Consider the following 24,326-nt stretch of genomic DNA (forward strand, 5'->3'; position numbering starts at 1 on the left):
GTGACCTAGAGCAGGTGACACAGGAATGTGTCCAGGTGGGTTTTGAACATCTCCAGAGAGGGAGATTCCACAACCTTCCTGAGCAGCCTGTTCCAGTGCTCTGCCACCCTCAGTGTAAAGAAGTTCTTCCACATGTTGAAGTGAAACTCGTTGTGTTTTAGTTTATGGCCATTGCTCCTCATCCTGTCACTGGCACCACCAAGAAGAGTCAGGCACCATCCTCTTGGACCCTGCCTTTGAGATATTTATATGCATTGATGAGACCCCCTTTCAGTCCTCTCTTCTCTGGAGTGACCAGGCCCAACTCCTCCAGTCTCTTCTTATAAGACAGATGCTCCAGTCCCATAATCATCCTTGTGATCCTCCACTGGACCCTCTCCAGTAACTCCTTGTCTTTCTTGTACTGAGGAGCCCAGAACTGGACACACTACTCCAGATGTGGCCTCACTAGGGCCAAGCAGAGGGGCAGGATCACCTCCCTCAGCCTGCTGGCCGCACTCTCCTGATGCACCCCAGGATACTATTGGCCCTCCTGGCTCCAAGGGCACACTGCTGGCTTAGGTGACTCTCCTTCTATGTGCTGGATATATGGAGTATAAACAGCAGGCAGGTAGGTCAGTGTGTTCTTAGTTGAGTTGTGTGAGTGACGATGCAGAGAGCTGTCGATGTTCTGCTGCATAGTGAAGTACACAGACTGCAGCGTGCATCTGAAGGCAGAGCCTCGGTGCTTTATAGAGGCAAAGTTATGAGCCTAGCAAACTGTATCTGTCCTTGGTTTTCAAGTCCCACTGATTTTCTATCAGATTAAATGCTGACCTCATAAAACACTTGTATGGCTTTCACTGAAACTAATGGAATTCAGAATATTTACATCTGGAAGTAAAATCTGACATGTAATAAGGATGCTTTATAGAGCTGACCAACACTGTTAGAAAAAGCTGTTTTCAACTCAGGAATTCTTTAGTGTCCACTGGTAAGAGTTTTTAAAAAACAAATAAAACTGTTTTGGTTTGGATCAAATAGGAAATCACTCTATCTGTCTGGGCCTGCTATGGAGTCAGAGGAGGGTGTAGTTGCAGTTCTCCCAAGCTGTCTGCTGGCCTTGCGCCACTGCTGACTGCCGTTCCCCACCATGTGGTTAGATTTTGCTGTGGCACACACACTGCTGTTTCAATACTTGATGTTAAAATATGTAGCACAAGCTGCAGGAATTGGCAGTTTCTTTCCAATTAGAAGATCTGAAAGGAAAAAAAAAAACCTCAAAAAATTACTGTCCTTTTGGCGGTTCTCAACAGTATGTGTTTACGCAGACACACATCAACAGATGTACTACTGAGGGCTTAGCCTAAAAATGATGTGTGCTCTGCCAGGAACTGCAAAGCAGAGGCAGGGCTTGACCCTGACAGTGCCTGCCTTTGTGGTAGTAGGTCCTAATTCCGAAGCTGAGACCCTTGACGCAGCCATTTGCTTAGCAAATAGAGGGATTTGGGATTACTCCTCTGTGAAGAGAGTGGGGGAGAAGTACATGGTTGTGGATGAACTAAAGCCCAAAGTTGTCAAATGTCCCATAACTGCTATTGCTAAGGGCTAAACTGCCTACAAGGAGAGCAAAATGATTTAACTGCTCCCTGCAGCAGGGAAAGTATTTGGAGTCATCAAGAGTGAGGCCTTTGAATGCCCTGAACTGTCTTCTAGATATTTCTGCTGATTATACAGGACATTTAGGTTAACTGTGTCAATCTACTCCGGGCATGTAAATCAGACAATTGCTCTCAATTCTTTTGGAAGGCAACTCTGTTGTTTTATGATAATTGTACATCCCAGTTTTCCATATGGACATCCATGGAAATAGAACTTCCTAGCAGAAATAGCACTCTATTACTGTTGTTTTTGTTGTTGTTGTTATTATTATACTGATATTTTTGTTTTTTCTTGTACAGGAATTCCTCCTCATATTGATACACATTCTGCTTTTGAGGATGAAATAATCTCTCTCAGTTTAGGAGCTGAGGTAAACTTAATGTTTGCATGTGGTTTGATGCTTTACTGAGAAGTTTCATTTTTATATTGTTTAATACTAGTTAATTTGATTTTCCATATGTCTGTTCACATTCACCCGAGTTTAATATCAAGTTTGTAAGGTAATGTGATATGCTAATTAAATAAGTAACTGCAGTTCAGTGTTGTCAGTGGAAGATTTGCCAGTGATACCAGTGATTTTTAAATCACTATTTTTAAATCTTAGCATCCATTTCTCCATTGACCTTCCTTCATTTTGTTTTCATCTTAGAAAATGTTTCACTCCTATTTATGTTCTACTTCCATTTTCCCTGTGAGATCCCCTGTTCCCTCTGGTCTTCATAAGCCTCCCATTATTATTGTATTCAGTACATTTACAGTAGGCTAATGTAGATGTTTGACCTGTAGAAGATCCACTCAAAGTCCGAGCCCTACTGAGCTAGGTGAGGGCAGAGATAGGCTCTAATTCCATAAACCCCTAATGTTCACAGATGATGTAGACAAAGTGTGGAAAGGGAAATGGAAGAACACTGAACTAGCATCTGTATCTCTCTTACAGGTACTGTTCTCCTGTTACAAAACAACAACTTTGCTCTATCTTACTCTTTAGGCAGAGAGAGAAACATGAATGGATATTCTGAGCACTGATACTTTTTGAATCTTTAGTCTTATCTTTGGCATTGACTTACTAGTTTCTTGCAAGTTGTGTAGTGGTTGTGGAGCTCCTGGGACTAGGGGTGAGTCTAATGAAGGATAGCTTTTTCAGTATCATGTGTGGCAGTGGCACATCTGTGTTGTTTGTCACTTGAAAATGGGGGGTCAGTGTTGCCAGTTCTCTCAGTTTGGCTGTGGGTGTATTTATCCACCATTCACAAAAGCATCCAGTCTAGAGTAGGAATATCATGGATTAGTTGTGAAGGTGGTAGCTGCACAGTGGCAGTAGAGTTCTTACTACTTTTGTTTTGAAATCTCCCAGTCTGGGGGAACTTCCTCATGTGGCTTTGGCACCTAACCTTGTCTCAGAGGTAGTACATTCTCCTCAGTTCAACAGCCATGTTGTCTTTAACAGTGCCAACACCTCTGTGCTAGGTGGCACATGGGAACATCCATTTCTTTCATGGAGTTTCTCTAGGAGAAGGGTTGTAGTTAATCTTCTGTGCAGTTTATCCATCCTAAGTTTAATTTTTCTAATGTGTCTGTGCTGAGCATCCAGAGCAGCACAGCAACAGTAGATGACCCTAATTTACAGTTGTTCCTATGTTGAACTTATAAATAAAAAAAAAAGTTACTTTAGTTTACTTTATAAAAGCTGTATTGGTATTCTGCCTCAGTCCAGAGCCTCAAGCTTTCTAATCCTTTCTGTTTCACTTAGAAGGCTGAGGCTGGCACAGATACTCTGTTTCTGCATTGATGTAACTCCATATGCAGTGCATTTCTAGATTATTGCATTACAGCATACCTTTGTGATGCTCTCAGAGATGGCCAAAAGCAGAGTGATTTTAATCATGTGAAAAATACAAACCTTTCTGGGAAGTGGACTGCCTGGAGCATTATGATGCTGTAAAAAGTTGAAGTGTGTACATTTCAACCATTGAGACAGCCAAACTTGGGCCATTTCTACATATTTCAGGCATAGGTGTTGGATTACAGTCTGTTAGGTATCTCCCAAGTTTCAGTGCCTTTTCCTAATAGGCCATAAATGCACTTTTCAGGTGCAGGGAATCAAAACACAGATGTAGTAAAACAAGCTAGTGGCCTGTGAAATGCTGCATAATTTAATGGCTTTCCTTTCTAGTACTTTAAAACTTTTTATGATTTCTTTATGTGTTTTTCTGCACTTCGCTCTTCATCTGCTTTTAAAATGAAAATATCAGTTGCAGTAATATGTGAGTTAGCTATTTTAGGAGTAAAGCTCCCTTCTCTATTCCCACGAAAGCTTACCATGTACAAAATTTACACACTCTTGTTAATAAATAATTGGAGCTGCATATACAGCATCAACCTTTGGTATCTTTCTCTTCTCTTTATTCTTCTCTCTGTAGAATGACTGATTTCTTTTCTACCTGAATAAACTAGGCTACATTTTAGTGGAAAATATACATAAAGTCGTATGTTTTTTCCTTCTTTGTTATTCTCAACGGTAAATGCACATGTTTAAATAAAACGTGCCGTAATGAAAGAACCTTGCAACCCAACTGATTCTACATTCTATTTCGGAAGCAGGCTAACCAGACACTTCAGAGAAAAAGAAATTAAGCAGAATGCCTCACTATACTAAGTCATGGAAAAAGCATTTCTTTCAATTGCTGGTATGCTTGTCTCTCCAGGATCTGAGTTAGGCAGATTGTGGTAATTAGTAACTAAAATAAAAATGGCCCATCATCCAGGCCATTAACGAAGATGTTAAACAGTGTTAGTCCCGGTATCAGTCCCTAGGGCGCTCCACCAGTGACATGTCAACTGTGCTTTGTGCCACCGCCGTCTTCGGTGATACCTTGCAACCTAACTCACATTATTGAGACTCAGTCTTTTCCTCAGTGGTGAATGAGTTTATCCTGTAACAAAGCACTGTGTGCTATTTTGCTAGAGGAATTATTATAAGTTTGATTTGTTTCTGCAGACCTGATTTATGTTGAAAAAGGAATAGTTGTTGACATGTATGTTCATTTTAAATATGAACAAAAATCTTGAGAAGAAAACAAGGGCATGATTCTTCACAACACTGTATTTGTCTTGCATCAGATAACCTGTAGCAATCCAAGTTCTTAGGTGTGTATGAAATGAGGTAGAAACATAGGTGTGAGGTTCTCTTTCGTATCTCAGTCACCTGAAACAGCTTTGTCAAGAGGCTCAGTTTTGTCCTGGTTGGTGCAATACATTGTGTTTTGAGTAGTTTACAAGACAGATTAAACTTGATTCAAAGGAGAAAAATCTCATTATTACTTTGTACTTCTGCCTAGTTTATAAAACCTACTAAATAGTTTGAGGGCAAAGCAGTGAGATGTGATTTGTCTTGTCCCATAATACTTCAGGAAAAGTGGGGGATCTCACTCTAATCACTTCTGTTTGTGACCCATTTCTTTGGCATCTCCTAGGAAACTGCAGAATAAAGTGAGACTTATAGAATGTGCTGCGGGATTGTAATGACATTTTATAAATCACCACATTCACCCTTCCTTTATAGGAGCCAATACACTGAAAATATTAATGAATATCAATTTCAGTGCTGTGTTATTGAATGCAACTTTCTTTTATTCAAAAATTGTCATAGCAGAAAAGGAAAGGCAGAGGTGTAAATTTAGTTGAGCAATCTTTTATTAAGCTTAATGGCAAACCACATCCTGTGTCTGTGAATTTGAACAAAGTACTGCAAAACAGGGATCATTCCTTTCTGTTGAGAATCTTTTATTTCAGTTAGGTGTTATTTTCAGTGCCTCCATTTGGTGTCTCTAAAGATATATAATTGTACAGTGTTTTGTCTTAGAAGCCTGGCCAAGTTTGTAGCTGTCTGAAAAAATCCTAGTTTTAAAACCTGTGACAAATTATCTTTTGCAGGTTTACAGCACGAGCTTGATCAATGTTGAGATTTCTGGTTTTCCACTTTTCCTAATTTGCCATATTACATGTTGTCATGTAAGCCTTGATACATTAAAATTTTAGAAATACAGAGGCAGTATTTCTATGATGAGCTAAGTAGTGCTATGAACATATCCAACCCATGAAAGAATTTTCCCTTCCTTGCTGCAGGTCTCAGCCCCAACCAACAGCTACCTGCAGTCCCTCATCAGTTCTACTTGTTCTGTCCAAGACTGCCATGGGACACCCAGGGCAGCATGGCAGAGAGCAAAGCATTGTCATAGTTTGCTTGAAGGGCATGACTCTATGGTCTATATTGTTCTGTCCCATTTTCCTTAGATCCAGCCCTGATGTGGAAGCCCCAGGGCTCCTTAGTTTCTGCTTTTCCTTGAGTGCCTTGCTCTTCTTCCTATCCCTGAACCTTGGGCTGTCAGAAGGCTGGTGTAAACAGCTGGAGAATTGCTGTGATGCTCTGACTAGGCCTTGACCTAATGTCTGCAAAGGGAAAGCTTTAGGGGTTTGAGTCAGATTTGTGGCTCAGTGTTAAACATTGGATCATCCTTGACCTCTACCTAACTTCTGTTCATCTGAGCACATTCATCATATCTTAGCCTGAATATCTCATGATCTATCTCATGCTCTATCTATCTTTATAGATCTCTTGATCTATAAAGAAAAGCTGTAGCTCTCCTAAGCCTTGAAAGCAGAGCAATACTACAAAGAAAAACCCCACGAGACCTTTTAAGCAACCTTTGAACACAGTTGTTCTAGAACTGAGAGAATGAGGTGTGCTGCTGTACTCATCTCTCAGTCTGATAATTGACCCTTTTTCTGGCACTTTCGCTTCTTATCGGTTGATCTCTTTCCAGCCTGTCTCGGTTAACAAACAGAAACCTGTAGCTAGCATAGCAGCAGCTGTTTCTGTAATAACTGCTCGAGAGATTTTATGAGAAACCTTTGGAAAGTCTAGACTATACCCAGCCTTTGACAGTTAGCACTTGTTTTGTGTCTTGTATGAGCTTTAACAAGGTAGGCAGACAGTGGATATTGCTGTGCTAATTTTGTGGTCCAGCTCTTATTTTGCTTATCTTGATTAGTTGCTGATTCAGTTTAATTTGTGGTTTACGTATATATCGCTTTATTTTTCTTTTAAGGGAAGGCAGAAAGCATCCTACCTATTTAGGGAATTACTCTGGTAGTGGCTATACCAAAGTTTTTTTTCTGTCTATGCTAGCGGGATGATTGTGGTAGGTGAAACTGATGGGTATTTAAGAAGAGATTATATTGGCAGAAGCAAAATGTCTACTAACCCAAATGGAAGACACTGCAACCCAATGCTGAGTTTAGAAGTTTGTTCAGGTGAGTCTGGCAGGATTCCTAAAGCTCAATAGTGTGCTTTTCAGATCTGTAAGACACGTTTCTTGCGTTGTACCCTTCTTACAGTCATGAATTTCATCAGTTCTTGCAGAATAGTGACTTGTAGTGGTTTCTGTATCATTTAGCTCAAAATCCAAAGGGACTGTATTTATAATTGTATACCAAGTTTAGTTGATTTGTTACATTTCAAGTGGTATTTCATTTTTGAAAACTAGTGAAGAGCTTCTCCATGTGAAAGATAGCCTGACCACCACAAGTTAAACGCATCAGGCTTCATAAATCTGTTTCTTCTGTTTGCATTTGTTCTGTATAGATATATATATATTCTATGTGTTTGTTTCTGTCCATGTCATGCCATGATGTACTGTCACTGAGCTTGGATGAGATACAAGACCCATCCAAATCAAGGGAGAACTTTGTGTTGATGTAATTGAATGTTGAATTATCCCCCTCTGAGGGCCTGCAGCCCTTCATGGGAATATTTATAACAGTCTTACTGCCCCTTTTGGGAAAGGTGAATATTCAACAAACATGCTGTTCTGAGTTTTTATTTCTGTGCTGGATATCTCTTTCCCATTTGCCTACAGTATTCTGTTTGCAGATATCAACACATCCTGCTGATATTTCCACCTGATGAGTTATTTTAACCTTTGGAAGGATCCTGAAAGCCCAGCTTTCCTGTACGCTATTCAGAGGGAATCTGTCCTGCAATAAAATATTGCCTCCTTGGTTGTTTATAGATTGTTTTAGCCAAAGGTAACAAGAGCAAGGCACCTGTTGTGTGCAAGTAATGCCGATAAGCATTTGTTTCTCAGGTGCTGTAGGAATCTGCTAACCAATCTCGATTTGCATTGAGGTGCTACAAGAAGAGCATTTGGTCAGAATTGCCCCCAGAACAATGATAGTAGCATTATTTCTCTAGAAGCTGTGTGGCAGTAATTTCTTAATAAACAAGACAGCACATGGAGGTCTTACTTTCTCCACTACCTCCTCTACTCCTCAGCTACTTGGGAAGAACAAAATCAAAGCTAAGCTATGAAAGGGCCTGTATTTCAAAGTTTTGTATGTAAAAATAGGCTTTATTTTCTCCCCTTTCATATTGGTGAGGCACTATAGTTTCCAAGTGTCTCTTTCTCTGAGTTTGGGCATTTACTACCAGACCAATACTGGGCAAGTAGCTCTGCAGAGATTTGTCTCCTGTCTCACTTTCATTGGATTTATACCAACCTTCCTTCCTCTCCACAGAAGAAAGTTATCATCTCCTGTGCCTTTCCATAAAGCTGTTCCCCACTATGCAAAGCCTGGTGAGTCCTAGACTGACTAGAGTCTTAGTTCAGTGCTGAGGAAGGAAGGTGCCCTGCAGTTTGATTGCTGTGGGATGTCCAATCTGCAGAATATGCTGTGACTTGCTGAGGTATTTCTCTTGGGTTTGCTAGAGTGGGAAGTTACCTTACGTCATTCTCTGCAGTGGTTTTGTTTCCTGCACGTGGTTCATTATTTTGGCTACTGAGAGGGAAGGCAGAGCTGCAACTCCTCCTGGTTCATACCACTTTGCTTTCTTCCCACTCAGTTGGTTGCTCTCTTTAGAGTCCTGTGTTTTATTTGACCTGTTAGTTTTGAGAAAACATTGTGAGAAGACTGGTTTTTTCGTCTCCTGAATTCCTCTGGGCAGTGCATCCAAAATGAATGTGGAAACAGAGATAAAATGACCTGCAGTTAGGAGGAATTTGGAGATTAAATCCAGTCAATATCACATGGAAAAATACATAGACAGGCTAGGAAAAATGTCATATAGTTCCAGTTAGTTTTCTCACAATCACACAAAAATCCTGCTGGGAATGAAATACTTTCAAAAATGTTTGAAGTCTGCAGTAGGGCTTATGATTTTCTGACTGCGGTCACAACTGCTAAATAATGGAGGAAAACTCCTGCATAATTCCTTTGCCAGCTTGGTTTGGTTTTAACAGAACCTGTTGTCTCCAGGCTATTTGCTGTTTCTGTAGTGTGCTTATTTTGTATGCCGAGGCAGCATCATTTCATTTCCAATTCTCAGACGTCTCACTGTTAAGGCTTTACTGTGACACACAAATACAGATATTGAATTTTTCAGTGGAGGCAAATATACTCTCTAAAAAGTGTCTTGCTATTGCATAGCTATTGCTACATATTTCTAATTGGTTTTCATGTAGTAGGAAAAAGATAGATAAAAATCTTGGAAAAACATTATGTTAAGGTATACAATACTGCTTGTTTTAAACTAAAACCTTTTCTTTTTTCTTTTCCACTTCATTCCTCCCATGTACCCTTCACTACAATACATGAACTGTTTTTCTGTGGTGATGAGATGAATAACTGTTTAAATATGAAGTTTCTATTTATTTCTGTGAAAAAAATACAGTTATTGTAATAGAAAAGAAAAGAAGAATCAAAGACCATCAAAAGCAGTGTGGGCAGCAGGCCTAGGGAGGTGATTCTCCCCCTCTACTCTGCTCTCATGGTACACAACCTGGGGTGCTGCACCCAGCTCTGGGGCTGCCAGCATAAGCAGGACAGGGATCTGTTGGACTGAGTCTAGAGGAGGGTCATGAAAATGATTGGAGCTGGAGCACCTCTGCTATGAAGACAGGCTGAGAAAGTTGGGATTGTTCAGCCTAGAAGAAGAGAAGAGAGTGCTCTGGGGAGTTTTCCAGTACTAAAAGGGGGCCTACAAGAAAGCTGGAAGGGGCATTCCTTATCGGGGAGTGTAGTGACAGGATGAGGGGTAACGGTTTGACACTGAAAGAGGGTGGATTTAGATTAGATATTAGGAAGAATTTCTCTACTGGTGAGACACTGGAAGTTGTGAATGCCCCATTCCTAGAAGTGTTCAAGGCCAGTCTGGATGCGGGTTTGAGCAACCTGGTCTAGTGAAAGGTGCCCCTGCCCAAGGCAGGGGATTAGAACTAGATGCACTTGAAGGTCCCTTTCAAACCAAACCATTCTACGAAAACTAAGAGAGCATTTAAATTTACATTTCAGTTAGTATTTTTACAGCTGAAATGATTTCTGAGTCAGGTTTTGGATTGTCATTCTTGAAATACAGTTCAATTTTTTTATAGAAAGCCCTGTGGTGTTGTTTGAGTAGTTACTAATTTCTTAATTTTTTAAAGAATTTTTAATTTCTTCAAGAGGTTTATCAGTGGAAGTTATTTCTGTTCCCCTTGTTATTTTTAGAAGATCAGTACTTGCTGCACGGAATGGAATCCTGGTGTCTGCCATAAATTAACAGCAAACAGGCTGAAGTGGAGCATTAAAAAGTTATCTTTAGCTGTTGCATTTCAGCTGTACTTCAGTTCTGGAATTCAATAAAGAAATCTAATTTCATTAGCCAGTGATGTCATCTCTATTGTCGTAGGAACCCTATTTTAAGACTGTGGCAAATTTCATGTATAAATGACAAGTAGTCAGTCAATAATAATAATCACAAGTAGCCTATGAGCAAAGAAACAAGCTTAACTTGTTAAGCTCCTGCTGTGGTTTCACTTGGCTTTGAACTGGACTTTATAATACCAGTAAGTGTAGTAAATGAGTTTTGAAGTCTGTCTGCCTTTATAGTATCTTTACAAATCTGAGTATTTTGCATAATGTGATGTTCTGTTTCTGTTTTTCTTACTAGCTGTGTTTTGTGAGGAGTTTCTCCACAGAGCTCTTGTTTCAGTGGAGTTGTCTCTGGAAATTTTCACTGAGGCATTGGCAATTTTGAGCAGTTAAAGTGTGCAGTTAAAGAGCTGTTAAACCTGTGATGCTGGTACACTTGACAGAAAGATTCTGGTTCCAGGCAGTGGGAGAGTTGTGCTCTTAGCAGAGAAGCAAGCTGGGAGGAAACCTCTTGGTGCAGGGCAGGGACAGTGCAGGTGAAGCTCTGGTCTTGCTGGGGCAGCAGAAGAATGGTTGGAAGGAACCAAGGCTGATGGTGCAGTGGGAAGCAACGAAAGCTGGACACTTCACAGTTCCTTGTGAGGTGCTCTTGTTCCTCCTTCTCTTCTTGTTACCGCCTGCATCTCTCTGCAGTGCGAGTTCCTGCAGTCCATTGTAAATTCAGGGCCAGATGTTGAGGCCCTGGTCGAGCCCTTTTGTATAACTTCAGGCTGCATTATGTGAAGACACTCATTGTGCTAATGAAGCAGATGGAGAGAGAATGATAGTTTGTGATGAAAATCAGCAGCATTGAAATACTGCCTATCCAAACTTCAGAACGTGTTTTTCCTTTATGTTTGTTTTCCATGCTTTAAAATAAAATATATATGTCAGATGTGTCAATTCTTTGGGGTGAAGCATAGCAATTGTGTGAATTGGTAAAACTGTTTTCTTCAAATGATTTTAAAAGTCTTTTTGTGTCATGCAGTGTTTTGAATTATCTTATGACCCTTCATTAACTAAGAAGATGGCTTTTGTTCATTCTTTGGGCTTTGTTTAGTTTTGGTGTAGTCATATGCTTTTGACTGCTAAAAAATGAGTTTGCTTAATGTATTTAAGCCATTTCTGTAAATTCATGCCCAGATCTTCGTTCCTCAGTAGATTTCTCTTTTACAGTGAAGATGTAGAGGATTAAGAAACAGACCATATGGTAGTTTCTATAGCAATAGATTAAAAACCTTGTCTTGTCAACTCTTATGAGGTATGATGCAAGAATTATTTTGGGAAGGCGCAGTTTGCATGTCTTGTATCCTGGCAGTTCTCTGTTACTGTAATGATCTCTGGGACAGCTGTATGGTGCAGTTACGAGAAGAGCTCATTGACCTTTGTTTAAAACTCAGATTGAGTGCTTAAAATCATAATTTCATCCCTTTGAATTACAGCTATTGAGCACCATGCTGTTTCCATACTACTTTCTCAGTACGTAGGGGGCAAGATTTTAGTGGCAGTAGTGCAGGAAGAGGTTTTAATTAAGGCAGAACTGTTTTAAACAGAGTTGAGACATCTGCTGAATCCATACTTGGGTGCCTTATTTAATAACTTGTTGTCAATGGTATTCAGTCCAGGATTAAGACACTGAAATTTTGATGTTTACAAGTAGTGTGTACATGTGCACTGCAAGCCTGAGTTCCTCTGTAGTCAATGGGGTTTGAGTCAATCCATCCTACAGGGTCATTCAGCTCATGCTGAACTACACATCTCTTGTCTTGTTTCACAGGTTTCACTTCCCTAATGGGTTGTTTTAAAATCTAAGTCCAAATGTAGATATCTTAATCTTGAACTGATTTGACTATTCCCACCCTATGACTTAAAGTTAGTTTGAACTCTTGTACTACAGCATTGCAAGCAGAAAGCTGAGACCTGCAAAGGAGAGTAAGGTTTGATGAACAACCCCAACATCTGTAGAGAGTGTGGGAAGACGGTTTTCCACTGTGTAGGATGATGAACATGCAGCATTTTTTACCCATGCCTTGGAACACCCTGAACTTGCAAGGACTTGGGCCATTATTCAACAGCTGCTGTGGCTGTGCCACACTAGTACGTGGTATGAGTCTATACTCTGAATGTAAGTATTTCAGGTCCTTTCCTGTAGATTGGTCTCCTGTTTTATTCATGTTTGGCAATATTAGTCAGCCACAGCCTGGTTTGTGCTGTATCAGTTTTGGTTTATGTTATGTGGAGGCTCTATTCACAGTTCCTTACACCACTGCTGTTGTAGAAAACTGGCAATTAAAGGGTATAATGGATGATGACAGGATGATAAATGTACAGGTAGTGTGGCATGGAACTAAAATTAAGGTTGAAGGGAGTCCTGCTTACATGTATTTGCAACTTCAGTAATGTGAAAATTTTGTGTGTTTCCACAGATTTTCGTAAACAATCAATGGTTTAAAAATGTGAGATGTGCTTTTTGAATGCTGAAGTGTTTCCTTTTCTACTTAGATAGAAAATATCTTGAGAACTTGTTTTTAATGTGTGAAAGAATTGCAGATATGTCACAGCACCACACAGACAGATGTGCATACCAGAATCCTCTAAATATTTGCATATAAAGTTGCACTTAGTACAGAACAGCTGTGTCTGTGTTGTAAGGACTTTTTCTGGAGTTTCTTGGTAGACATTTGGTACAACATTAAACATGTAAGTAAGGATCATTTGTTTTCAGGACATAGAATAATACAATAAGTGCAAGTCTGAGGAGATGTATTTGAGGACACAGAACTGCTTTCTTGTCACCGGGCATTACATCTTGGAACAGACTGAGTTCTCTGGAGGCCACTAGAGTCAGGATGTGTAAGAGTGCTCTTCTATTCAACTGTACTACATTAGAGAACAAGTGATACAAAACGTTGGAAATTTTCTTTCCTTTGGAAAAGAAGATGAATGATTTGATGTATTTGGGACATATTCTGCCCTGTTACAGGTAGATGCAATTCCTTGTATGTAGTAGCTCCCATGGATGTGAGAGAAGACTGAAAGAATGGAAAATATTGCAGAGGAGGCTAACTCAAGAAAAGAAATTAAATGAAGACTAATAGCGTTAGCCTCTTGCTTTCTGTGTCCTAAAAGAGTTTAAGCTAAGCGCTAGGGAGACAATTTACTAAAGGATGAAGATGAAACATGAGCAAAATTGAATAAATTGGATCTTGTTGAGAACTTGACTGGGTCTTTGTCTCTGGATTCACAAAAGGACATCAAGGTCCTATGCTTGGGTTGGATAGCATTTTCCAGAAAGGAGAGATTTATACCTTTCATGGCAGAAAGAGGGAAGCAGTGGTAATGCAACTATTGCCTTTTAGTGTAGGGATTGAAAGTCTTTTATCTATAAGTCTTATATTCAACTTTGAGTTTTAACACAGGTAATGATCTGGGAAGATGCAAAGACCACAGGTAATATCCTGACATACAAAAGAAACTTGATACTTTTAGAGTAGGAACCGACATATTTGATGGGTTGTCTTTAATGGATTAGGCTTGTTGTGTTCTTTTAGTCTGGCTGTTTAATCATCAAGACTAAACAGTAACCCTGGACTTATGTAGAGGCTTTTGAAACAAGGAGTCAACTTGAGAAGACATATGCGTGAAGCATAAAAATTTGTAGCAGCTCTGAGACATCTTGGAGTGGGATCAGCAGCAATTAAAAGGTGGTGTGACAGTGGCAGAAGTACCACCAGCATCCCAGCCTCTGCCAAGGCTGGGCAGAGCTCCACCACAAGGAACTGGCATCCAGCTAGTGACATGACTGGTCACTTGGAGTTGGTGGACCTCAAGAGATGAATCCCTGGGTATAAAGGGGGAGTGGTGTATATTCCAGCTAACTGTGACAAGGCCTGCAGAGGATTGTAAGCTTCTCCATCCAAAAGGGCTTAGCTTGAAAATTGCAATAGTTTTTCTCTTCTTGTGCATTACCTGAATCTTGTAAACAGAGGCCAGACAGTAATGGAATTTCTGTCATGGAGCTGATGGCGTATGTAATAGCTAGGAGAGATGCTGGCATACTGTTCTGTGGATGCACTCTACTCCTTGGGCTTATCAAGAAAATCGTAACAAGGTGAGACCTCAGATATAAAAGAGTGAAGTACTGTCCATATATTGAAATATTTTTTAAACTCTCATGTGCTAGACTTCAATTAAGAGGAAGAAATGCATAGATAACTTAAAATGACACAAAAAATTCAGGCGGATAGTAATGCATTGCACAGATGGAAAACTGAATACAAATTTTGAAGAAAGAAAGCCTAGAGTAAGTATATTAAGCATCTGACTAACATCACCATAGTGCCTAAGAAGATAAGCAGGCTTAGCAAGAGATAGTATGCTTTGGCATAAATCTAATATGGGGGAGGCCTGCACATGTGTTGAGAGATTTTTGAGGTAGGCACTACTGAAATATTTCATCTTCACGATTGTCAGTGTTGCACTGATTTTCTGAAGTATGGCCAGAGCAAGGTAAATTTGCTATGATGTAGATTATTCAGGAAAGATAATCCCATCCACTTTCCTTTTAAAATGCAGCGTTTTCTGAATTCCAAATTTTGGAATTTAGCATGGTTTTTGCAGTGATAGGCGCTGTGTATTACCAATTGATTGCCTCGGTCCTGTGTAAGCCAGCAGGCTCTTGTCTCTACATAGAGCCCCATTGTGTTGTTCAAGCTCCATGTGTGGGCTTTAAACCTCTCAGCTGTCTTTGAAGTAGACATTCTTTTTCATCTGTTTTACATGTGGGAAACTGTTATGTAGGCTGATAATCTGTCTTTGCTCTCTGAAAATTCAGTAAATAATGTCAGAGACTTGAGAAGCATTCCACATTGTACTTTTTTTAGCTTTAGAATATGTTTTGTCTAAGGTAGTCTATTAACATCAAATACAAATTGCATCAGAGACAAAGCTTAGAAAAACAATTGTCATTCCTCGCTGTAGCAATGAAATCCTTATTAACATTGTCCTTATAGCCCTATTGCATTATTTCTGTTTTGCCTTTGAATCTTTACTTATTTGATAGATCAGTCATTCACCTTCATCCTCCTGCTCTTTCATGAAGTACAGCACCACTGCACTGAAAGTGGTGCACACTTCTTATTCCCTAAGGAGTTAAGAAAAAGCTCCTTTATTCCCTTTTCCTTCTATGCTGGATTATTTTCTGTTTTTTGCATTTTGCAGTATTTTATGCCACAGGAACAATGCTCCTGATGTGGATGTCCCTTTGCTTTGATGTTTAGCCATCCTTGAAGGCTGTTTACTGCTTTTGCATGCTTCCTTGTTGTGAACACCTTCTCTTAAATAACCTGCAGTGTGACAAGTTATTTAAAACCACAAGTAGATATATTATTAACTGGTTTTTTCTTTTAAGTTTTTTTGCTATATTTAGAGGCACACTTTTTTGATAGCACAAAGAAAAATGGTAACACTTGTATAAGATCAAAGTATCCACTATTTATATTTTTTGAATGTAATCCTTGGATGATGCACCATGGGCTAGCTGGAAATTTGATCCTTATTGACTCTGCTATCTAAGAGAAAAAAGAAAATAGGTAAGAACTAAAATAGTAATTGGAAATGGCTCCTGTGGAGGAAAGCTATCATGAAGCAAATTGATTCAGCAGCGGCAGAGTTGCTTTATTGATTGTACGTCCTTAGTAAATTAAAAAGAGGACCAAATACGTTAATCTTCTATGTGCATGTGTGTTTGACCATGACAATTCAGAATGTTCTACCAGAATAAAGACACATATAGGACTGTGGGAATGTTATCTACTTCAGTCAGTAATAGAATTGTCAGAGATAAGAACAGAGTTCTTCAAAAACCCTTCTGGGTGAAATGTTCTTTCCTGTGCTCTAAACAAAGGATAGAAGAAGTACTCTTGCTTGTTTTTTTTAAGCATTCAGGTACAGTTAATCTAAATGAGTGAAGCATAGGAATTGCACTGATTTTCTTCAAAGGTTCACAGTAGGTTCCTTAAATTTGATTCTCTGTCTCAATGGCAATGTCAAATTTGTTGTTAATAGAAAAAGTGCAAAACTGTAATATATTCTAGCTGAAGACCTCAGTCTGCTTCATAAGCAAAAGTCAGTTTTGCATTTGGATTTTTGGCTCTTCTAATTACTACTAATTACTTAATGTCGTTGCCCATTTGCAAGTAAATTAGTCCTTTATTTATATTTTCCTTCCCATGTCATGGGAAGCAGCCACACAATGTGAGATTACAGTACAGTACAGAAAAGTAGGGAGCAGGAACAGAGGTGGGATCCTGTGCTAGTGAGGATTAGACTTACCGGATGTTACAGAGATAATCTCCTGTTTTCAGCCTCAAATTCTGCAGCATCATAAATTTTGTTTCACATATTTCTTATTGGGTTAGAGTAGCTGAAATTCAATCAGGAGGACATGCTCTTCTCTTCTCTATTTTCCTGCCACTGCTGCCTGAAAATCCAGTTACCAGGGATAGTTTTGTGGCCTGTCATTCCCAATGTGTTATCTATTACAGAGCACTCTGAACCTCTGTTGGTTTGGATGCAGTTGTTAACAGTACAGGGTTTGTGGAGCATCTTCTGTGAAGAGACTCTGGGGCCATGCAGTTGATGGGGGAAAAGGAATTGGAGATGCATGAGGTGAAGCAGCACAGAAGCAGGGAGCTGGAGGTACTGTTTCCCACTACTTCATATGGAGCCTGGCATGTGCAAGTGAAAGGGAACAAGGTCCTCTTTTGGGCCCTGAAGGGAAATGGGAACTGGAAGTGTAGGGGACCCAGTACAGGTCTCTTCATTGACTCATGGGTAAAAAGCTCTGCAAAAACCAAGCTTTGTAGCTACTACTGACCCAGAAAGACGGACAGTGGGGTGGCGGAGCCTCCAGGAAGGAATCCGGACATGCTTGTGTTCAGTTTATTTTGCCATACTGTCTTGTCCCCTCACACCTGTCCTCAGCAGCAGTGACCCAGAGAGGCAAAAGACAAACTGAGATATCATCTCACCCATTTCATCCTACCACTTCACTCCTTATTTCTTTTCTTTCCATGCTTTTCCTTTCCTTGTCTGTTGGTCGTGATTAGTTATCTTCCGGTTTATTTGCCTTGCCAAACAGCTACATCTTTTTACAGAAAGTTGGTGCTGCTCATGCTTTATGGGACAACCTCCCCATCAGATTTGTAAAGCCACTGTGTTTTCTCCTTTTTCACTCCATGCTTCTTTGACATTACCTAGAAATTGCAAAGTGCAAGGGAAGGAGTACAGTTCCAAGTGGCTGCCATTCATCTATTTTGTAGCTATTGAAGTGTTTCATAATCAGAGCTTATAGTTGTGCTTTATTCCTCTTCCCCCATATCTCTCCACCCCTTTCAACCCTGCTGTTTCTTATCCTTGTCACTTCTTGCCTTAAATTTAGATAGCCCAATAGGAGAAGCTGTATCACTCTATGTGAGTGGTACTACAGCATAAATAATTTTTTTTCCTAAAAATGTAAATGCCCTTGTCATTTGCTTCAGTGTGCACAACATTAAATAGTAATTGTTGTAAGTGGCAATTTGTAGTGTTTAAAAGTCTTGGTTATTCAGTCTCTGTCTTGCTGTGTTTTTGTGCTGAATGACTGATCGTTGCACCACTGTTTTCTCTTTGTTAAATGCATCTGTATGCAGAAGCAGAACTGCTCAATTTGTTTCAATCTGGCATACTGTAGTAAGTCTGCTTTTAAATTGCATACTTAGTAGGTTACAAATCAGGTGGCAGCACTTTCATGGTGCTAATTCTCCAGTGTACCAGGAACTGCTGACTTGAATCGTTTTTGACCACTTTTCTTTCTCAGTAAGTCTTCTGTAACTTGTTTGGCTTGCTTAAATTACCTGCTCCTTATTTTCCACAGCAAGAGTTTCTCTCATTTGGGAAATGTAAAAGGATAACATTCCTAGCCCAAGCGAAAGCAAAATGTACCACTGCCATCTGGGCTGTGAGATTGGAATAAAACTGAAAGCGTTACCTCAATATATTGCCATGGCTAGAAGCCAGATGGCAAATAATAAAAGGATGGTCTGGTAGTTGGCATGTTAGTCAGGATCTTTGGAGACTGCATGTGCTTGTTGTGCTGCAAACCTCCGAGAATGTGGGCAAGTTGGAAATTATTTCCCTCACCTAATACTTCTTATCTAAATGTTATGTATCTACAGAGTTAATTGTCTCAGCTCAGTCTGCTGGAATGGATAAGCATTTCCAGAGGGTATAGGGCCACTCCACATCACTTAGCTCTACATTTTACACTAGGATGAATAGCCCTGTGGAGAAACTTGTCTCTCTGCATAGATATCACAAAAACACAGTAACTGATGGTCTTAGATACAGCAAATGAACCCTCTCTTCCTCTTATGCAGTTGCCTTTAGTTGCAGGGTAGTAATCCTTTCCTCCCTCACAGGTACACGTAGAGATTGAACCTGTGCTACTGTGTTCTTACAGAGAAAGTTTTTACTGTGAAAATAAAATTTTATATACATTTATATATATACAATTTTAATTATATATGCATATATTTGTGACTGCCTGAGGTTTTTGAACACAGTGCTGAAGGGGAGAGATCTTTACGACAGGAGACCTGGAGACTTTTGCATCCCTAGGAAATATGCAGCTGTTCCGTAGCAATATTCGGTTGAACACGTTAGAGAGGCAAACAAAGCTAGGACTTGAGAATACCTGCTATGTATATGAAGCTCTGTAAGTCACGCTCATTCACAGTGACTGGTTTTGTTTCTTTTTAGATTGTGATGGATTTCAAACACCCTGATGGCCATACTGTGGCAATTTTGCTGCCCCGATGCAGTTTATTGGTGATGACTGGAGAATCCAGATACCTGTGGACACATGGGTAAAAGTCCCTGCATTGCTGATAGTAGAAGAACAAAAAATGTTGTTTGTTTGCTTTATTAATGACATTCTGTATTTAAAATTGCTCTGAAAGAAATCAAGTCAAGTTTTATAATTAATATACAAATTCACTCCTCTGCTCAGTTGCTGCTCAGGTTAAATTATAAAACTTGGGGATTTAGGAAGCTGATTGCTAGTCCCAGAGGTGTAGTTTACTGCTGCTATCACAAGTGAAGTTCACTGGGAAATCTCACTCTCTTATATTGGCAGTGTGAAAGTTCTTAATAACTCTGAGCTGGCAAAGAATTGATTTTAGTGCAATTATCTTCATCTTTTCCTTTCTCTCTTTTCAGCTCACAGCTTTTCCCATTGGATCACATATGCCAAAGGCTTGAGAGAGGGGCTGGTTTAGGAGAGTGACTTCCCTTGCACAGAGGGCATGAGGGTAACAAAGGGTAGTCTTCCTGAGCTATTCCCAACTGCTTTAGGGACATTTTAGCTGCCGATAAGATTGCATTGTACTGAGCAGGTTTGGAAAGAGATCTCTTGAAATATGTCTTGATGTTTTGCCTATTATAGAATTTAAATACATACTTTTTAAACTGTGACCCACTGGGAGATACTTACAATAGGATTGCTGAAATTGGCAAAAAGGCTGAAACCTTGACAAGATGTAAGGCTGACAGTAATGCACTTCAGGAGAATATGGAAACCCTCATATTGGACAGAAATGCCCATGGTAAACATTACTTCCTTTGTTTGACCCAAGCTGTCACTGGTTCAGCAGTCAATTGGAGACACTAATTACATTCTGTGTAAATTAACCATCAAATCCTTTTATTGGCAGAAAATTTTCTACCTTTTAATTTTACTGGTTAATTTGTATTATGAAGAAGGATGAATACGAACTCCTTGATGACCTTTACGTTGTTCATTTTTATAGAGCTCTTATACCACCTGTATATTCCCTCATGAAATAAATAGTTGTAGAAAGCACTTGGTACTTCTGATGTGCACCATTATAGAAGCCCAGGGCAGTGAAGTCCCTTGGTTTTCGAATACAGGACTGAACATGGATACCAGCGTTATAAGCTTCTTATTCTGTCCTGTCAAGTACTGTCAGTCGTCTTTTGGAAAGGTTATCTACGACGCTGAGAAGAGAGTGCAGTCAGTGACACTGTCAGTGGGCAGTCCCCAACCCCAGGCATCAGGCAGCACCATGGGGCTGGGCTGAGGCCAGATTGGAATGTTAACCTGGGGGTCCAGACAGTGGCCATGCACAGGCAGAGCTGGGGATGCATTTGGGGATGTAACTAGAGCAAGGCCTAGTGGGGTAGTTTCCCTTTAAAAGCATCTCCCGGGGAAGGAGGGCTTGCCCTTGCTGAGACATCAACTTTCTCCAAGGCTACCAGCTGTGCTCCTTCCAAGCTGGCCCTGGGCAGCCACACTCCCAGGAGGCAGAAGGATGCATGCCAAGCACTTGCAGTACATGCTAGCAGGCATTCAAGTTGGGATAGTGCACCTGCCTATTAAGAACTGGAATGAGATTATTACTTAACTCACTTGTACCTTCAAGTGATGGTTGTCTTTTGAGAACCAATGACAAACTACGTTTGAAATTAAGATCTCGGGTATTTCTACTTACATATAAGTGATTCCTGTCCCAGTGCTTGCCCACCTTTCCTAAGAATGGTTTTCCTGTATATTTTTAAAAGTGGTAGTGGGTCAAGATACTCAACAGGAGTAACCTTTTCATCATGCTAGTGGAACATAGTATGGCAATCAACAAGATTAATCATCCAGTGAGAAAGTGTAGTTATTTCACTTGCACGCATAATGTCAAAAGGTGGTTAAGGTCAGTTGTGATGCCTTTTATCTATACCACAGAAATCAAATTAGAGAGCAAAAGAGTCAGTTTTGAAATTATTCTGGAAATGTTTTTGATGTGTATACTTGGATTCCAAGGAATTAGAGACTTAGTTTTGATCCCATTAACAAAGTGCACGAAAAAAGGATTTTTGTTCAGTTCTCTCTGAAAGAGAAACATATGATTTAGAAATAAGCTATACAGTGTCATCAAGGAGGACAAAAGATGTATGGGTTTTTTGTCTCATAGGTGAAAATAAAATTCTGACTATTCTGATGAGGTTCATTTGTGATGGTTTTTTCCGATGAATTTCATTTTTGGTTGGGTAACCTGGCAAAACTCCATTCATGACACTGCAATAGTAAAACTCCTCTGTGCCAAGCAAGAGGGTGTGGAGCATTTTATTTTTGGCATTGGGAATCCTGTTTTTAGCCTAGCCTTTATCCAGAGTTCCTGCTTGTCATATAGGTAAAAGGAAATTATTAAGGTTGAAACCAAAACCTTGAAAAAGAAGACCTAATGTCTTATCTTATTGATGCAGGTACAAAAGAAAATCAAATAAAAAATCTTCTAACTCAGGATTTGAAGTTCTGCTGTCAAGGGAGTCTTGGGCATCCTCAGCTGATTAATTCATCATAGCTCCATTATCTGCTGTGAGCAAGGCAATTCCTTGTTAGATCCCATCCTTTCCATGGCTACCTTGGGAGATTTCCATTCTTCAGGCTATTCAATGTCTCCTTTTTGCAACATTTGTATGGAGCATCAATATGCTGCTTCCTGACTTTCAGGCAGAAAGGACCTGCACTCTTTTTCCCTGATACTGCATGAGAAATCAGCTTTCCTGCAGCAGGAAAGCTGGCATACAGCAAAGTACAGGAATGCTTATCAGGCTGCAGGATGTCTTCTCGGCATTTGGGTCGTTCTTGGTTAAGTACAGGCACTGGTTGACAGTTTCATGTGACCTGCAAAAAAGATCTGGTACAAATTTGAGGCGAGATTGAATGACCAGCTTTATAAAAATGTCAGACACCTTTTCTTTCCCCCCTTTTAGTTCGACATGCGAGGGTTTAACTCAACTAACAAATATGGAAGTCAGTTTTATGCTGAGAATTTGTCCTGCTGAGGGTCAATTACTTGGAAGTCGGCATTTTTGAACAGGCTTCACTGAGAGGGCAATTCCTTAGAGATGATTTGTTTGTTTGTTTGGTTTTTTCTTCAAGAAACTTCTGCAGTAATCTCCTTGATGACTAAGTTCAGGAAGCGTTTCAGTGTGACAATAACAGCTTTGAAGTGCTGAGCTATTTCCCTGAAGAGTTTCCATTTTGTTCCAAGAATATCCACTTTTTCCCATTTGCAAGTGATGGGAAGTTACATGTAGATGCAGCTGTTTCTCTTCTCACATGTTGTGTTTCTCATTTTACTTTCTCATTTTCCATTTCTCAACTTTGAGAGAGATCCATTTGTAGAGCTATTAAAAATTCTTGGGTTTGGTACTTTTTCATAATGTAAACCTCTTCATAAAATTAGAGAGCTCATCATCACTTTAATTTTATTAATTTTGTACATGTAAAAATATTTTTGTGTTCCTCTAAGACCCATGCCAAACCCAGAAGTAGCTTAAGAAGCTCTGTTTCCAGTTTGCTTGCTTGCTTGCTAGGTAGATTTTGCTCAAGAAAGATCTACAACAGAAATTCTCCCTTTAAGCAGTTTAATAGATCTCCCAAGAGCTTAATTCTTTGCATTTTCTGCTGTCAATAAACGGAAAAGCAATTTTGTTGTAAAGCAGAATTCATTTGAGACCCATTTGCAACAAGAAACTTCAATCTGCTAATGTAGACCTCAGCCAATTCTATGCTTTTATACCCATAGCCACCATTTTTAGTAGTATATTCTATCTTTACCATACATATTTTTATGTCACATTGTCATGGTTTAACCTCAGCTGGCAACTAATTACAATGCAGTTGCTCGCTTACTCCCCTCACCCTGCTGGGGAGAATTGGAGGGAAAAAGTAAACTCTGTGAGTTAAGAACAGTTTAATAATTGAAACAAAATAAAATACAATAATGACACTCACAATGATGATAATAATAACAATGCTAGCAATAGTAGTGAAAGGGAGAGAGAGAGGAATGAAAACCAAGTGAAACAAGTGATGCCCAGTGCAGTTGCTCACCACCCACTGACTGATGCCCAGCCTGTCCCAAGCAGCAATGGGTGCCTCCTGGCCAACTCCCCCCAGTCTGTATACTAAGCAGGACACACTATGGTTATGGAATATCCCCAGTTTGGGTCAGCTGTCCTGGCCAGGCTCCCTCCCAGCTTCTTGTCCATGTGCTCTCTGACTGAGCACGGGAAACGGAGAAGTCCTCACTTAGATTAAGCACTACTGAGAAATAGCTACACCATCAGTGTTTTTTCAACATTATTCTCATACTAAGTCCAAAAGAAAACACTGTTGCTGTTAGCACAGATACTAAGAAGAAAATTAGCTCTATCCCAGACAAAACCAGGACAAAAATAAATATATTAAAAAAATTAAGTCCTAGACAAATAAACAATCAAACTTTATGGAAGAAAAGGGAGGGAGGGCAGGGAAATGTAATTACTTAAAATTAAACAACACTTTAATTAATGTCATTAGTTTGTGTCAGCTCTTTTGTCTCTAAAATTGAATAAGTAGAAAACTAAGAAGCAGTAGTATGTTAAATAGCATGTTTGTAATAGTTTGTCTTAGTTTATAAGAATTGCCTTCTTACAAAGATGTATTGGATTTTTTTTCTGATGCAAATTGAAATATACCTTTATTTTGTATTACTTTATTTTAGGATCACACCCCGAAAATATGATATCATTCAAGCATCTGAGCTTGGGCAAAAAGTTGGAACAATCACTGCTGATGTTGGAGATATAACATTAAATCGAAGGGAAACAAGGACATCATTTACATTCAGGAAAGTGAGGAGAAGCCCTTGCAATTGCAGTAAGTGTCTTGAGGCAGTCTTCAAGTCAAAATTGTTATTTATCACCAATACACAAGCTTTTTCTGGTTTGAACAAATCAGTTTATTCCTTTGGGTAGTTTTGGCAGTCCTTGTAGCCATTCCTGGATGGCTCAGGGTTAGGCATACTATATGGCTTAAGTTGGTTGCATTCATGTGGTTGCTGGAGTTTCTCTATACAAGG

General features: G+C 39.7%; 1 protein-coding gene across 4 annotated transcripts in view; it reads left to right on the top strand.

The window, feature by feature from the left end:
- Positions 1-24,326, top strand: part of ALKBH8 (alkB homolog 8, tRNA methyltransferase) — a 55,610-nt gene that overhangs the window by 13,534 nt on the left and 17,750 nt on the right. For all 4 annotated transcript variants that reach the window (XM_051779822.1, XM_051779824.1, XM_051779826.1 and 1 more), the window contains 3 exons: positions 1,941-2,011; positions 19,168-19,274; positions 23,970-24,124. In XM_051779822.1, the coding sequence (XP_051635782.1) occupies positions 1,941-2,011; positions 19,168-19,274; positions 23,970-24,124 (333 nt within the window). The remainder of the gene's footprint in view (positions 1-1,940; positions 2,012-19,167; positions 19,275-23,969; positions 24,125-24,326) is intronic.

This window comes from Manacus candei, unplaced genomic scaffold (assembly GCF_025592945.1).
Source record: "Manacus candei isolate 608988 ecotype Guabito, Panama unplaced genomic scaffold, ASM2559294v1 h1tg000014l, whole genome shotgun sequence".
Lineage (NCBI taxonomy): Eukaryota > Metazoa > Chordata > Aves > Passeriformes > Pipridae > Manacus > Manacus candei.